At 43.0% G+C, this 18046-nt stretch overlaps 1 protein-coding gene across 1 annotated transcript in view; it reads right to left on the bottom strand.

The window, feature by feature from the left end:
• SLC30A8 (solute carrier family 30 member 8) overlaps positions 1-13144 on the bottom strand; it is a 68154-nt gene extending 55010 nt beyond the window's left edge. Inside the window, exon 1 of the mRNA XM_040354878.1 lies at positions 12786-13144. Within this exon, the coding sequence (XP_040210812.1) occupies positions 12786-12856 (71 nt within the window). The 5' untranslated portion in view covers positions 12857-13144. The remainder of the gene's footprint in view (positions 1-12785) is intronic.
• Positions 13145-18046: the final 4902 nt, after the last annotated feature.

Below are 18046 nucleotides of genomic sequence, written 5' to 3'. Positions count from 1 at the left end.
TGCCGGAAAGCACCGGTACTACGACCCACGGATCCAACAGTGCCACCAGCAGGTGAAACCCTTTACTGCAGGTCCTTTACTGCAGGTCCTGGCTCATAGAACCGACAGCGCCACCAACGGGTGAACCCTTTCCTGACAGCTGGATGTACACCAGAGATGTGTGATCCCTTGTTACGGGTAGGTCAAAATACACTTGTGATATCAAAAAGGCTGGGTTCCCTCTGATGAGAATCTCTACTTCATTCCTCCATTAGAGTAAATAGCTCATAGAGAAAGTGACTTCGCAGGAGACAAGATAGTTTTGACAGGTACCCACTCCCCCCCCCCCCCCCAAAAAAAATGACATGTCAAAAGTGGCAGGGGAGGGGGAAGGAGTACTTAAAGCAGAACTTTCCCATTTGAGTGGAGATCTGCTTTAAGGTGCAACTTCATTGAGTGGCCACATGCCTTCATGAGTGACCTGAGACTGAATAGTTTTCTCCCTATGCTGGAATCGCCATTAAGATATTTGTATATTGCTATCATATCCCCTCTTCTCCAGGGAGAATACGTTTTAATGCTTGTCGTCGTTCCTCATAACTGAGATCCTCCAGCCCTCTTATTAGCTTTGTTGCCCTTCTCTGGACTCTTTCCTATTCTAGTACATCAGGGGTCTCCAGACTTTCTGCACAAAGGGCCAGGTTATTGTCCTTTAAACTTTAGGGGGGCTGGATTGAGGCCATTGGAAATGGAAAAGGTTCCAACGTCAGTGGGGAAAAAATTATGTTAAATTGTTTCTTTTCTGTTAAAAAATTGTTTGTTTCAGTGGGGGTAATTGTGCCCCATCATTGGGGTCAGTGGGAGGTATACTGCCCCATCATTGGTGTCAGTGGGAGGAATAATGCCCCATCATTGATGTCAGTGGGCCACATCATTGGTGTCAGTGGGGGAAATGATGCCCCACTGTTAGCATCAGTGGGTGAAATAGCACCCCGATGGCCGGATAAAAGCCAGCTAAGGGCGTTACATCAGAGGGGGGGTGGGGTCCCTTGCGCGTCACTGGGAAAGCCTGTTTTTTCCCTTGCGTCAGAGGGGGACAGGGTCACGTGACGGGTGGCCCCACCCTCACCTACTGTACATAAGGGATGTCACTGGCTGAAGCCACGTCATTCCCAGGCTGCCTCCAGTGGAGACAGGATGCGCTGCGATGGATGGACATCTCATCGCTGGATCCTGGACCTGGATGAAGAGGAGATCTTCTCATTGCTGGACCCCGGAGAGGAGATCACCCATTGCAGGATACCTACAGCATTGGAGCGGAGACCGAGAGTGGATTACCACCGCTGGAATCTTTTTTTTTATTTTTATATATTTTTTTATAAAGGACTATTCCAACGGTGTCTGTGTTCTTTTTTTTTTTTTTTTTTTTACAATTGTTACACTTTCTTTGTGAAATGGTGGGGTTACAATGTATGCCATTACTAATTAACATAGGGGACGGGATCTGGGGGTCCCCTTTGTTAAAGGGGTCTTCCAGATTCCGATAAGCCCCCCACCCGCAGACCCCCACAACCACCGGGCAAGGATTGTGGGGATGAGGCCCTTGTCCCCATCAACATGGGGACATGGTGCTTTGAGGGGTTACACACCCCCAAAGCATCCTCCCAATGTTGAGGGCATGTGGCCTGGTACGGTTCAGGAGGGGGGGCGCTCTCTCGTCCCCCCTTTTTTCCTGCCGCCTGCCAGGTAGCGTCCTCGGATAAAGGGTCTGGTATGGATTTTTGGGGGGAACTCCACGCCATTTTTTTCTTTCAAATTTGGGGTGGAGTTCCCCTTAAAATCCATACCAGACCTGAAGGGTCTGGAATGGATATTTGGGGGGAACCCCACGTAATTTTTTTTTTAATTGACATGGGGTTCCCCTTAATATTCATACCAGACCTGAAGGGCCTGGTAATTGAATTTGGGGGGACCCCACACATTTTTTTTTTTTATGAATGACTTTTCCTTTGTATTGCCGGGAGCCGACAATTCATTATAGCCGCGAGTGGTTTTAAATGACTTTTTTTACTTCAGAAATGACACTTTGTGCAGGGACGGTTCTAATCATGGGAAACAAGCGCTGCTTTACAGGCATACTATACACCTCCCTTAGGTATGAAATTTAAAGGAATATGGCAGTTTTTAAAACTTTTTTTTGCATTGATACATGTCCCCTGGGGCAGGACCCAGGTCCCCAAACACTTTTTATGACAATAACTTACATTTAAGCCTTTAAAGTTAGCACTTTAGATTTCTCCCATAGACTTTTACAGGGTGTTCTGTGGCTTTTCAAATTTTCCGTGAACACCCCAAATTGTGTTCGAGTTGAACATGAGTTCGACTCAAACTCGAAGCTCATCCCTATACAGGGAACTTCCCTCCAAACTGCTGCCATGGGGAGAACAGGCAGCAACTGCAGCACTGGGAACATGCTACATGTTCTACCCTAAAATCTGGTGGAACATGTAAGATGTTCTCATAGGTGAACTTTTCTTTTAGGGCAGGTGACTCATGCCTATCCTTAGAACAACCACTTCGGGGACCTCTGGCGATCAGACCACCGATGACCTTTTTTGTGACTCCTCTTATCAATGGCCTACTACTGCTATCCTGTTCTAAAATAATCACCTCCTTCCTGTTGAATTGCTGCCTACTACACAGCAGGATGAACCATAAAAATGTCATTACTTTACCAATATTTTGTCAGGTAAAGAAGCTGCTTCATATATTTGTTTTCAGCTATTTGACCTAAAATCCAATTATGATCTAAAGCCTCATACACATGATTGGACTTCCATCGGACATTTCCATGTATTTTTGTCCGAATGGGCGTTGGCCCGTGAACTTGTTCTGCATACACACGGCAGAAAATTTTCAGCTAACATTCACCAAATCACGTGGTTTTTCAGCTCTTTACCGCCATCCTTTGGGCAACTTCTGCTATTGTTGGCTGATGTTTAGCATTGGGTTGGAACATGCGTGTTTGTACTTTGGACTTTAGTCCGATGTATTTGTGTACACACGATCGGATTCTCCGACAGAACAAATGTTTTGTCTGAAAATTTGAGAGCATGCACAGCCAACATTTGTTGTCGGAAATTCCAACAACAATTGTCCGATGGAGCATACAGACGGTCGCATTGTCTGATAAAACACGTCCGTCGGACCGTTGTTGTCGGAAAATCTGATCTTGTGTATGGGCCTTTAGTGGAATCAACAGCGTTTGCTCATAGCTGAGGCAAAAGGTGGAACAAGTCATATGATTGTATCTTCTTATCATACAAGAGAGGAATGTTCTACAACATGCCATTACTCGAGAGCATTACTTAGGGAACTTATAAAAACTCTTTGTTATCCTAGCTCGGGGCCCACAGAAATGCATACACCAAGAGCACATACTCTGCATTTATTATTTGTTGAATATCATTTGCAGAAAATACCCAGAGGTCACAATTTGGATTTTTTTTTTTAAACAGCCTATTTCCAATCTTTAAAGGTACACATAAGGGGTGAATGTAGTAATACAATTAGTACATTTGCTTTTAGCATACAACTGCTTATTCGAACATACCCATTATATGAGATCTGCAGGGATTACAGAAACCAACAGTGAACATATATCGTCCAAACTGCAAGATGGAGTGAGTATTAGGACGGACAGCTACTGAATATTATTTATAGTATTAGTTTATAACCTGTGCTGATCCTAAATAAAATTCCTATGCGTTTCTGTAGCATGCATGATACTGCAACACACAGCAATACATCATACACATGTTAGTGCATTGCAGTGCAATTGTTTGGGTTATTTTCTAAAGGCAAATCCACTTTGCACTACAAGTGAAAACTACACTTGAAATTGCACTGAAAGTGCACTTGGAAGTACAGTCGCTGTAAATCTGAGGGGTAGATCTGAAATGAGGGGAAGCTCTGCTGATTTTATCATCCAATCATGTGCAAGCTAAAATGCTTTTTTTTATTTTCCTTGCATGTCCCCCTCGGATCTACAGCGACTGCACTTCCAAGTGTAGTGCAAAGTAGATTTGCTTTTAGTAAATAACCCCCATTGTATTTGTTGTGTTACATCAGTGCATGTCCAATGTTCTCTTCATAGTGGTGTGTTAACACAATACAAGTTAACATGCAACATAATGAGGGGGAAAAAAAAAAGGGAAAAAAAAACATGCAACATAATGCCCTTTAACACACCACAACAAATTGGAAAGGTGTGACTGGGAGGCATGAAATAAACAAATGGGCGTCTCAAAAATGCAGTCCGACCACTAATGGGGACAGCCCTGTAACTGATTGGAATTAAAATTAATTAATAAACTGTAAGTGTAGCGCCTGTGTACTTTCAGCCCAGGTGCTATCTTAAATTTAGAGGGGGATGAGAGAGTTAGTTTACTCTCATCCGGCTAATTCAGTTAAATTAGGCCTCTACTCTAGCTGGGCTGTACTGCCAGTTCATTCTGTGTTCCAGAGATACCTTTCCATCTCTGAGCGACAGGTGGCAGCAGTGGAGTTCAGTTTTGAGGCGCCTCTTGCCAGCAGCCAATCAGAGGAGTTTCTACCTCGCGGGGCATGCTGGGGGAGGGTACTTCTAGAGCGGACGCCATCTTGTGGGGTGTTCTGTTCCTGGTTCCGGGTGCGGCACCCACCTCCAGGGACAAGCTAAGTAAACCATGCCTGTGGATGCTGCAAGGCGATCCCGAGTCTGGCTTGGGGTTACCGCTCTTGGTTCTAAAATTCCACCCCGAGCCAGACTCAGGAATAGCGCCAGGGGGGTTAACCTCCCTAGCCGTATGATTATTTCAGATTTTAGGTGCTGAAAGTGGTACCATTATTTGCAAGGAAATTTGGCGTTTTATACTGTAGGTCTGTAATTCTTAGGGATAACTCACTTAAATCTGACCAAACAAGAGTCTAGTAGGCATCCCGGGTATGAATTTTTTTTTAAAACAAAATTATAAATTATAATATAATAAATAATTATAAATAATTATAACAAATAATAATATAATTATAATAAAAATTATTCAATAATATAATCAACTCAAAATCACTGAAATTTTCTCAGTTGCAGAATTGTCGCTGTCATTACTTTTATTTTTGTTATGACGAATTTCCCCACAAATCGCTATCGCACAATTCTGCAAGTGATTATAATTTATTATCGCTGTTTTCTAGCTGGTCTAAAACCATTTTTGACATAAAGGGACACTTTTGGTTGCTATGGACAATCTACAGTTTGCAGGCAGAAAGAACAGTTTTTATTTTATAAAAGTACATGTAGGGCACTGGGCAGACCACTAGGGACAAGGGGGGTGTGTATTTTTTACATACAGTACTGTAATCTATAAGATTACAGTATACTGTATGTATAGTGTTTGTTTACCTTTTTGAATTTGGCGCCGTTCTCCGCCCCCGTGCGTCGTAACGTTGCAGGAAACGGAGATCGGCGGCACACAGAGGCACTGTGTGAATCGAGCGAGGTCCCGCTCGCTCACACAGTGCGATGGCATCGCTGGATCCAGGGACAAGGTAAGTAAACCAAGCCTGTGGATTCAGCGAGGCGAGCCCTAGTCTGACTCGGGGTTACCGATCGCAGCACAGAAATTTAACCCAGAGTCAGACTCGGGAATACCGCCAGGGGGGTTAATAGAGTTGTAAAGGTACAATTTTTTTCCTAAATGGCTTCCTTTACCTTAGTTTGCTTTTAAATGTCCTTATTTTTTCTGAGAAATCCTCACTTCCTGTTCTTCTGTCTGTAACTCCACACAGTAATGCAAGGCTTTCTCCCTGGTGTGGAGTGTCGTGCTCGACACCTCCCTTGGACTACAGGAGAATCAGGATGCCCACTAACACACAGCTCCTTTCTCTATCTGCAACGCAGAGAACGTCCTGACTCTCCTGTAGACCAAGGGGGCGAGCATGACACTCCACACCAGGGAGAAAGCTTTGCATTACTGTGTGGAGTTACAGACAGAAGAACAGGAAGTGAGGATTTCTCAGAAGAAATAAGGACATTTAAAAGCAAAATCGAAGCATGAGGTAAGTGAAGGAGGACTGCATTGTACCTTTACAACCTAGGGTTGCCACCTGTTCTGGATTCACCCGGGTTTTGAATCATGTGTCCGGGTTTCAGGCGGACCAAAATCCAGACACATTATTCAGACCAGACTGTGGATCCCCAAGTAACCAAAATAGTCACACACAAATCTGTTGCAGTCCGGGAGCTGCAGGTAGCTGTCTGGGGGCAGGTTCGACTTTACTGGGGGACAGGGCGATAACGTCAACTTGGGGCACCCAAAGGGGTCCCAGGCCGCTAAAGTGTTCAGGTTTGGCTTGACAAAAAGGTGGCAACCCTATTACAACTCCTTTAATAGCAGCAAGTTAACAAATAAGCACAAATAAATGCCAAGTCATCTATACAGTGTTGTGGCTGCCTACATTTCAGCAACAATGGGGACACCCAGGCCAGGAACTTTCTCCTAAGTTATAGGAGAAGGTTTATTGTAGTGTAGCTATTTTTTGTATAGCTTCAGACGGGCTCTCTCTGACAACACAATGCCTACAGGGCAGGCCAGAAGTTTTAGCACATACTATGTGTAGCACTACCCCCGAAGGAGCTGCTGGTTTGTTTTGGGTGAAATGTTACCTCATGGCTCCTCCGCCGTCTAAGGGTGTATGGTGAATGTAGCATTAACGGAATGTCCACGGCAGGTGTCTTTTGCTGTGCTCTTTATTACCCAGCCAGGTAAAAACAATAAAACTTTGTGGTGATAAAAGCGTTGAAGTAAAAGGAGAAATAGCAGATTCAGGCGCAGCAATAGGGAAACAGTCCTGCTTCCAATAACACTTAGGGGGTTATTTACACAAGGCAAATCCACTTTGCACTACAAGTGCAAACTACAAGTGCAAAGTGCACTTGAAATTGCACTGAAAGTGCACTTGGAAGTGCAGTCGCTGTAGATCCGAGGGGGACATTTAAGGAAAATAAAAAACAGCATTTTAGCTTGCACATGATTAGATAATAAAATCAGCAGAGATTCCCCTCATTTCAGATCTACCCCTTAGCTTTACAGAGACTGCACTTCCCAGTACACTTTCAGTGCAATTTCAAGTGCACTTTGCACTTGTAGTTTGCACTTGTAGTGCAAAGTGGATTTGCCTTTCGTAAATAACCCCCTTAGTCTTCTTCGCCACACCAGCCTGAGTGAGAATGGCGTACCTGGACAGGCCTCTTTCACTGACCTGGCAGCCAGAGTATCACTCGGAACTTCGAGGAAAAGTCTCTGCCACAGACCCTCCTTAGGATTGAGGTAGCGGAGGTGATCCTCCTTGATAGACTTTGGCCTAGATCTCCTTCAGGTAGTTTGCAGGTTACCGACTGACAGGTGACCAACTTACATCCTTTCAGTAATCAGTTCCCTTGATCCCCGGTGGATTGTTGAGACCCTATTGGATTGCCAGCCTCTCTTGGCTCTCCTCAGATAGACTCCCCACCGAACAGTTATCTCGCTTGGGATCTTCTTAGGATTGGGCACCAGTCGGTTACTGGGGCCCCGCCACAGCTTTGAATGTCCTGGACCAACATGGTGCCGGAACCAGGAACACCACGTGGCACGCGCACCCCGGCCTGGAAGGCCATTTCGCCGGGGCGCCCTGATGCAGTCACCCTAAAGGTGGGTGCCGCACTGGAACAAGAACCCAGACCAATGGTGTCTGTCTCATAAATACCCTCCCCCAGCATGCACAGCGAGGAGAAACCCTCCTGATAGGCTGCTGGGAAAAAGCACCCAAACCTCAACTCCACTGCTGCCACATTATCGTCCTGGGGTGGGAACAGCACCCCAGGAACAACAGAATAAGCCCACAGCACAGCCAAGCTGAGACAGAGACCCAATTTGAACAGATTAACTGGATCAGAGCCAACTAACTCTCTGATCCCCCTCTAAATGTAACAAAGCACCAGTACTTGGAAGTAACCAGGCGCTACACATGCAAGCTCCAGCCATTTGTCTAGCCTGAACATAGAATCCTAACTTCTCAAAAAGTGTCCCCATCAGCCCTGGACCCAATGTAGTCAGCAATTATGTGGTTCGGGAGCTGCCTGTGAGTGCTTTGGTGAGTCAGCATGCCGCTCGTGCCCCAGGACAAAGTCAATTGTGACTAAACGGCGTAGGGTAGCGGCGTGCTGAAGTCATCACTACATACAGTGTCCCGGAGTGAACGGGCTGTGTTAGCCTGCCGGCTACATATTTTCACATGCAAATTTGTATCTACTTATTGTAAGTGCGATTTTAAACTATTTTAAACTTTCTTTTGTATTAAAATGTTTTACTGGGTTACGCTATGTCAGCCTTCTTTCCTTCCTCACCTTGGCTAATCACTATTGATCATCTGTGAGCGGTGGGAGATCATTCGGATACCGGATATCTTGCTGCATAGACTCCCAGGCTGGGTAGAAAGCCACACGCCAACAGAAGATCTCTGGTTGGGATCTTCCCTTTCGGTAAGAGGCAGTGTGTTTGGAAGGTGGAGGACTTTCTTTCTATCATTTCACTGTTCTATGGTTCCCTTTGGTTTGATGTCACCATTTTATCTGAAGGAGAGCAGTGTGTTTTAACCACCGAACTATCATCTGATGCGTCCTTTGCTTCAAAATAAGACATTGATGTTTTTTTTTTTTTATTGTTTGACTTTTTTCACCTTTTTCACTGGGACTCACTGAAACATATTGCGAACAGGGTCACCTGTTCGTTTCAAGTGATTTCAATTTATCAATAGCCTAATGTTCACAATTACGTATGCTAGTTGAAATTTTTTTATTTGCGCGTCTTATTTTTGTTTTATATTGGTCTTATTTGTGTGTGTCTCACATTTAAAGCTGCATGCATACTCATTATCTGCTTATATGCTTGACAGCGCAGTATTACCACATTTTTCACATTGCCTGTTAGTGCTGCCTGCAGTGGGCCTGAGTCCTGTGGCTTAAAAACCCCTTTCAGGGATAAGAGGATTGAAGGCATGTTGCTCATCAGAGGGGATACTATTGTCAGGTTCATATGCAGCACCTACTCAAACTGATGCATTTTGGCTCCCTCTGGGATGTTGGCAGTAGATTGGACATTTTACCCTTTTATCAGAGATCTAAAAGTGTGAGCACACAATAGTGATCTTTGATATTCCAAATCCAGAAGCCCTTGCATAGGCATTTCAGCTTAAAAGACCTCATCTGCCATAGTCTGCCTGCAGAAAAGGACCATGGGCCAGATTCACACAGAACTGCGGCCGCGTAACGTATCGTAGATACGTTACTCCGCCGCAAGTTTTCATAGCAAGTGCCTGATTCACTTGCAATGAAAACCTACGCTGGCGGCCTCCGGCGTAAGCCCGCGTAATTCAAATGGGCGTGTGCCATTTAAATTAGGAGCGCTCCGTCGCCGGACCTACTGCACATGCTCCGTTTCGAAATTCCGGTTGTGCTTTTGCACGAAGTGACGTCATTTTTTCGAACGGCGACGTGCGTAGCGTACTCCCGTATTCCCGGACGTCTTACGCAAACGACGTGAATTTTTAAATTTCGACGCGGGAACGACGGCCATACTTTAAACAGCACATATGTGTGCTGTCTAAAGTTAGGGCAGGTCAAACGACGACTAAAATTGCGACGGGAAACTAGAGTAGTGGCGACGTAGCGAACGCGAAAAACTGTCGTGGATCGCCGTAACTGCTAATTTGCATACCCGACGCTGGAATACGACGCGAACTCCACCCAGCGGCGGCCGCGGTATTGCATCCTAAGATCCGACAGTGTAAAACAATTACACCTGTCGGATCTAAGGGCTATCTATGCGTAACTGATTCTATGAATCAGTCGCATAGATACTCTGAGAGATACGACGGAGTATCTGAGATACTCCGTCGTATCTCCGCTGTGAATCTGGCCCCATGAGTCTAAAGTTGAAGGAAAGTCAAAACTAAATTTAAATATACTTCCACCCCCATTCTAATCCTATTCTATCTACCCTGTAGAGGGAAAGATGCCTATACTTACCTATTCTGAAGTTGCTCCGGTCACATGATTGGGGCCGCAGCACCAACTTCAGTGTAGATGAAGGGCAGTGGACAATGGATGTCCCATAGTAAACCTCTGGGTGACGTCATCGCCCAGACAATGACACCTTATCAAAATCTGTCTCTGTACACCAAAAAATGCTGGTCTTCATCCGCTCCACTTTCATAAGCTCCAAACTGTTGGTATTTTATTTAGAATTTTGCGCAGCTGTTGCGCTAAATGTAGAAGTGGAGCAAATAAGAACTATCTGAATTTGGCACACAAGTCATGGTCAGAACCAAAACTGTTGCAGATGTTTTATGAATTAAGCACAAGATATTAACAAGAACAATTAACACCAGAAAAGTGTCGGAGGAGCTTAAATCCCCTCCAATATCTATTCCTTCCCCGCTCCCCACAGATAATATTGGTGCACAATAATGACATGTACATATAAAGCCACCCTAAAGGGATACAGGGTCAGAATATTGTACAAAGAATATTGCTTTTGAAGCGATCATGCGATAATCTAGACATTGGTACAAAGCTTTTGTCCCGAATTATCCAAAGGGACAAACACAAAGATTTTATTCACATGATACCGGATCGTACCATTTTCGTTTCATCAGGACGGTTTTTGTTCGAAAATACAATACAAATGCAATACAACACATTGGGGGTTATTTATGAAAGGCAAAGCCACTTTGCACTACAAGTGCAAACTACAAATGCAAAGTGCACTTGGAAGTGCAGTCACTGTAGATCCGATGGGAATATGCAAGGAAAATAAAAAAGAGCATTTTAGCTTGCACATGATTGGATGATAAAATCAGCAGAGCTTCCCCTCATTTCAGATCTACCCCTCAGATCTACAGCGACTGCACTTCAGTACAATTTCAAGTGCACTTTGCACTTGTAGTTTGCACTTGTAGTGCAAAGTGGATTTGCCTTTCATAAATAACCCCCAATATATGACTTTCAATTTATATTCTGTCATACGAGAATTTACGTACTTTAGTAGCCTCTTCAATATGGAAACTAACATGCAAAAGAAAAACAAAATACAAACGATCGTTCGTCTGATAATCTTTTAAACCAAACACAATGGAAATCTCTTAGATTGTAAGCTCTAAGGCTCTAAGGAGCAGGGCCTTCTGATTCCTACTGTATACAATGGGGGGTATTTACGAAAGGCAAATCCACTTTGCACTGAAAGTGCACTTGGAAGTGCAGTCGCTGTAAATCTGAGGGGTAGATCTAAAATGAGGAGAAGCTCTGCTGATTTTATCGTCCAATCATGTGCAAGCTAAAATGCTGTCCCCCTCAGATCTACAGCGACTGCACTTCCAAGTGCACTTGGCAGTGCACTTGGCAGTGCACTTGTAGTGCAAAGTGTATTTTCCTTTAGTAAATAACCCCCTATGTGTATTTCTTTTGTACTGTCTACTCTCAAGTTGTAAAGCGCTGTGTTAACTGTAGGCGCTATATAAATCCTGTATAATAATAATAATAATATATTTGCAAATTATTGTAAGAAATACTTTTTGTTCTACATTTCCCGCACAATTTCCCTTTTTTTCGTTTTTACATTTTCTACTATTTAAGTCATTTTCTACAATAATTTTTCAAAGATTAGCTTTGCATGTAGCTAACTTTAAAATAGACATTAATCATTAATCTATTTTGTCTGCAATATATAAACTAAAAAAAAAAAAGTTTCTTGGCTAACAATTCCACTATTGGAATGTACTATCTGCACCCAAACAGATGTTAATATCTTACTTTGTTTGCAGCAAGCTTTGCTATGAATGTATTTAAAATCATCCAAAAGTGACAAATATATAACACAACATCAGTTGTAGCTTAAAAAAAGGATTTGTAAAACCAAAATAAAATCTTTCTTTCTTTCTTTCTGAAAAATTGGCTACAAACTAACAAAAAAAAAATGTATATATATTTACTAAATTGTCTATCATTCTTGCTTTCTATTTGCCTCTATCTATTGTATATATTTTTAGCTATATGTAGTTTTTATATATATATATATATATATATATATATATATATATATATATATATATATATATATATATATAAAACATAATGTGCATTTAAAAAAAAAATACATATTGCTAAAAATATACACAATAGAGAGAGGCAAATAGAAAGCAAGATTGATAGACAATTTAGTAAATATATATTTGTTAGTTTGTAGCCAATATATATATATATATATATATATATATATATATATATATATATATATATATATATATATATATATATAACTATATATATATATATATATTTTTATATATATATATATATATAAATAAAACTATATATATATAACTATATATATATATATATATATATATATATATATATATAACTATATATATATATAGTTATATATATATATATATATATATTTTTTTTTTATATATATATATATATATATATATATATATATATATATATGTATTTAAAAAACTACATAGCTAAAAATATATACAATAGAGAGAGGGAAATAGAAAGCAAGATTGATAGACAATTTTGTAAATATCTGAAGACGATTAACTATGCCCGCGACTACAAAACATTAGTTTTTAGAACTTTTTTTTTTATTTCATAAATGCAAAATATAAAAAATACAAACAATTAACAAAAATAGCAGAAACAGCAAGTACGGTTTTGTTACCTGTGGCTAGTCAGCGAGTACATTTTGGTGGCTTTGTCGCTCACCAGGCAGGTTTTCTCCAAACCGTTCATCTTTATTGTGAAATCGGTGAATCTTGGCTCCGGTATTATTCAGGATAAAAATGGCAAATTGATGAAATGCACCATGTTTGGTTAATGTGTTCCTTCCTCTTGTGCACTTCTTCTCAAACCATAGAGAGGAGTGTAAGTAAGATCAGACCTGCCTACTTCATACATTCTTCTCATACACAAGTAGCAGGTGTTTTCAGATTCCGTTCAGAACAGGAATGATGGGATGTGAGGATCAGGCTCAGAGCCCGGGAAGGGAGTTCAATTAGAGCAGGCTTTGTTTGACCAGTGCAGTAGATTATTAGAAGTTCTTCTGCCTCATCGCACAAAAAAACCCTTAGCCATGGAAAAATTAGCTTCATCTTAGGTAAATTTGTTAGCTAATGTGTAACATGACTTAGTGGAGATGGATTAGAACACCTGTCAGTTTTTTTTTGCTGTCTATTACCCCGTTAAGGTGATTTTGTCTTGTTTATCTACAGTATATCATTGAAAGTAAAGAAAATCCCAACGACGGCCCCTGGTGGCCGTGGCCCATGGGCCGCATGTCACGTCTCCCCCCAGTGTAACATGCAGGGGGTCCAGAACTGTTAGGGGGGTGTATGTGTAACAAACTGTGGGGGGCTGTGTAATGTAAAGGGGTCCAGAGGTGCAGGGTGCTGTGTTATGTAAAGGGACCCAGAGGTGCAGGGTGCTGTGTAATATAAAGGGAGCCAGAGGTGCAGGGTGCTGTGTTATGTAAAGGGGTCCAGAGGTGCAGGGTGCTGTGTAATTTAAAAGGGTCCAGAGGTGCAGGGTGCTGTGTAATGTAAAGTGACCTAGAGGTGCAGGGTGCTGTGTAATGTAAAGGGACCCAGAGGTGCAGAATCCTGTGTAATGTAAAAGGGTCCAGAGGTGCGGCGCTATATATTGTAAAGGGACCCAAAGGTGCAGGGTGCTGTGTAATGTAAAGGGGTCCAGAGGTGCAGGGTGCTGGAACCCCACATCCTATCAGTAACCGCCGCGGCCCCCCCCCCCCTCCCCGGACTGCTCAGTCTAAAGTTCCCGGGCCTATTTTTGTCCTAGTCCGGCCCTAAATACAGGGGAAATCTTCCAATGGTGATCTGGGAATCCCCCAGAGATTCCCTTAATGTGCAGGGATATCCTCTCACTTACTGTTTGGCTATAGGACAGGAAGTGAAGGGAAATCTCCGCAATGGGACGCAAATTTAAAAAAATAAAAATCTTACAGCATTTATAACCCCCGCCCCGTACACATGATCTGAAAATCGGACGACAGATCGTCCGACTTTTTTCGCTGACTAGTCGCAAGTAGAAATCAGATTGGTTACTAAAGTCACGGAAATGCTAATTTCCCTAGAAGTCTGCCTAAAGCCTCGTACACACAACCAAGGAACTTGACGGGCGAAACACATCGTTTTCCTCGTCGAGTTTCTTGTTAGGCTGTCGAGGAACTCGACAAGGCAAGTTTCTCCATTCCGGTCGAGGAAAAAGAAGACATGCTCTCTTTTTGGCTCGACGGGATCCTCGACAGTTTCCTCGTCGGAAAATGTACACACGAACGGTTTCCTCGGCAAAAAAAAATCCCAGCAAGTTTCTTGCTGGTTTTTGCCGAGAGTACGAGGCTTCAGATACAAGTCAGATTTCAGGCATTCCCTGCAACAAAAATTTCATTTTTGAAGAGATACTTTTAATAGGAGCACATCTAAAGGATGCAGGCCCATCAGATTTCCTCATTAATATCCACAGACATCTCCCCCACTGTAATATCCACAGACATCTCCCTCACTGTAATATCCACAGACATCTCCCCCACTGTAATATCCACAGACATCTCCCCCACTGTAATATCCACAGACATCTCCCCCACTGTAATATCCACAGACATCTCCCCCACTGTAATATCCACAGACATCTCCCCACTGTAATATCCACAGACATCTCCCCCACTGTAATATCCACAGACATCTCCTCACTGTAATATCCACAGACATCTCCCCCACTGTAATATCCACAGACATCTCCCCACTGTAATATCCACAGACATCTTCCCACTGTTTTTCACAGACATCTCCCCCACTGTAATATCCACAGACATCTCCCCACTGTAATATCCACAGACATCTCCCCACTGTAATATCCACAGACATCTCCCCACTGTAATATCCACAGACATCTCCCCCCACTGTAATCCACAGACATCTCCCCCCACTGTAATATCCACAGACATCTCCCCACTGTAATATCCACAGACATCTCCCCCACTGTAATCCACAGACATCTTCCCCACTGTAATATCCACAGACATCTCCCCACTGTAATCCACAGACATCTTCCCACTGTAATATGGTCCACATCTCCCCCACTGTATAGGAAGATTAGTGCTTGCTTAGTCTTACCAGAGAAGCCAGCCGAACACGAGCAGTTGAGGCCAGGTGATGACGTCAGTGCGCCGCTCTAGGCTCACCTAGGCCGCCACCGGCGTGTTCTGGTATTGCTCATACTTGGAATGTGGTTTTAGCTGTTTTGGTTGTTTTTTTTCCAGCCTTTGGCTCTTCTGAAAAATCATACGTCATTTATCATGTTTGTCTTCTCAAAAAGACGTTTCCTGCACAAATTAACTAGAGCAGCTCTCTTCCTGCTCTTAAAGTGGCATTTTACCCTGAGCAACCTAAAGTACATAAGATATTTACAAACTAATTTTGAACTGTAAATTGCACATCAGTGGCGGCTGGTGCTCCAATTTTTTGGGGGGGAGCGGCAAACAAACCACCTGCCACCCGTTCCCCCGCTCGGTCGGTTGGTTGGTCGATCAAACCCTCCCCCCCACCCCCGTTCAGTCGGCCGATTGGCAAATTCCGCATTCACCCCATCTTTGTCGCGGGCCTGCATTTCCTCCTCTGTCTCTCAGCCAATCGGGTCTCAGGACAACATTGAAATCCATGCGTTCAGCGCCCTGCATGTAGATTAGGGGCTGGGCACATTAATTAACGGGGGGGGGGGGGGGCAGCGCCAATACACCCAATATGGACAGGCCACCACTGTTCCACAAACTTGTGACAATATTGAGTGCCAGTTTACACCAGAATCGCACAGGAAAGCACCCCATGTTCCTGTGCTACTCAGTTCAATGCAATTTTCAGCCTATTCATTTGAATACACTGAAATCGACTGGATCTCACCAACTGTACTGCATACACTACTTTTAAAATGGACTGCAACTGGATTGCATGGTACTGTGGTACCATGTGATCCAGTGCAGGCAACACACTGCATTTGCAATCTGCCTTTGAGGTGTCGTTAGAAATCTATTGATACCTGCAGCAGGTCACACACCCATAGTTCGGGAAACGTGCACAGAATGCGGGTTTCCCGCACTGCATTCTGGTGTGAATGAGTACTGAATATTATGTTTCAGCTGTCATAAAAGAAAATGTTTACTTTGTTTGTACAAATAGGACACTCCGTGTTCATGACTTTAAGTGAATTCAGTGTTTTAGAGAGGGCATCACAATTATTGTGTGCTCAAATATACATCCATCCCAGAGTTCTTAGTTTCACATCTCTGTGCTATGAATATCGCCTGTGTAGTGATCTGCTGCTCTCTACTGTCTGAATTTGTAAATAGCTGTCTATTGTTAATTACCACAGAGTTAATCAGTTATAGACAGGTACTCAGCCAAATTACTTTATACACAAAGGAGCTGCTGTATCTAACCCAGACCAGAAGCAGAGACTATTATGTTCTAACTGCAGCTGCCCATAGCTTCTTGAGTTTGTATCTGAATGCTTGTGACAGACGTATTTCTGTCCAAATCTAAAATATATGTTTAATAAAATTAACCATTTAAAAGGAGTGTGAGGGTTGCAAACAAATTAAGTAATAAAACATTAAAGTGTTACTAAATCCACAACAGTAAAATCTGTTTGTATATGCAGTAAAGCATGCTTGTTATACTCACTGTGGAACCTAAGGTGTTAATCCTTTGCATTGTATAAAAAAGGCTGTTTGATCCTGTCTTCTCTGACCCTCTTCTTCATTTACTGTCCCCCAATTCACCTGCTGATGGAACAGAGCCATGGGGGCACTCTGCACATGCTCAGCTTGTGTATTGCTAGATAGTGTTTTTTTTTTTTGTTTGTTTTTTTGGGAGGGTGCATGTGATCAACACAGGGCCAATCAGCACTTTCCAGACAGATGGTCAGGGGTCCAGCAGGCTTATAGGACAGTCAGAGTACAATTAAAACTCCTCCTGCAAGCAACCAGACACTGATAGACATCACAAGACTGCTATATACTGTAGGGGACCAGATATAGTGAATGCAGGGTCCTGGGTTTAGTAACTCTTTAAAGTGGAAGTCCACCCTAATTCTAAAATCACAAAATCTACAGACATCCACAATCTAAGACTAACCTATTTAGCCCTATAAAAAAGAAATAGCTATACATATCTTTTTTGAAGCCGCTCTGGTCCAGTCCTATGCTGAGCTGTCAGCCGCGGCTTCGCTTAGGAGGCGAGTTCAGAGGACACATCTGACAACGGAAGCCCCATAGTAAGCCTATGGGTGACGTCACTCCTCAGGCATTTCCCAGCCATTGTCAGCTGTGTCCTCTGCAGAGCTTCTGCCGCTGGAAGTCCACCCTAATACTAAAATCACTAAATCTACAGGCATCCACGATCTAATCCCCCGTACACACGATCGGTTTTATTGTTGGAAAAAGTCTGATGAGAGCTTTTGTTCGGGAATCCCGACCGTGTGTATGCTCCATCAGACTTTTTCCGCAATGGAAAAATTGCTGGAAAAAGATAGAGAGCAGGGTCTCTTTTTTCCCATCAGGAAAAAAAATAATCTGAATTTCCGATCGTAGCTTTTTTGAAGCCACTCCGGTCCGATCTCCAGCGGCAGAAGCTCTACAGAGGACACACCTGGTGGGAAATGCCTGTGAAATAACCCATAGACTTACTATGGGGCTTCCGTTGTCGGCTGTGTCCTCTGCACCCCCTCAACAGCAAAGCCGCGGCTGAAAGCTCATGTAGGACCGGACCAGACTTCAAAAAAGGCATGTATAGCGATTTCTTCTTTACATGGCTAGATAGGTTAGTGTTATGCCGCATACACACAATCATTTTTCGGGTTGTAAAAAGCAATGTTTTTAATGGTCTAGAAAAAACGATTTTTTTTTCAACCCGA

The sequence above is a fragment of the Rana temporaria genome, chromosome 5, assembly GCF_905171775.1.
Source record: "Rana temporaria chromosome 5, aRanTem1.1, whole genome shotgun sequence".
Lineage (NCBI taxonomy): Eukaryota > Metazoa > Chordata > Amphibia > Anura > Ranidae > Rana > Rana temporaria.
The sequence above is the reverse complement of the archived record's forward strand: the minus strand, read 5'-3'. Positions and strand labels throughout refer to the sequence as shown.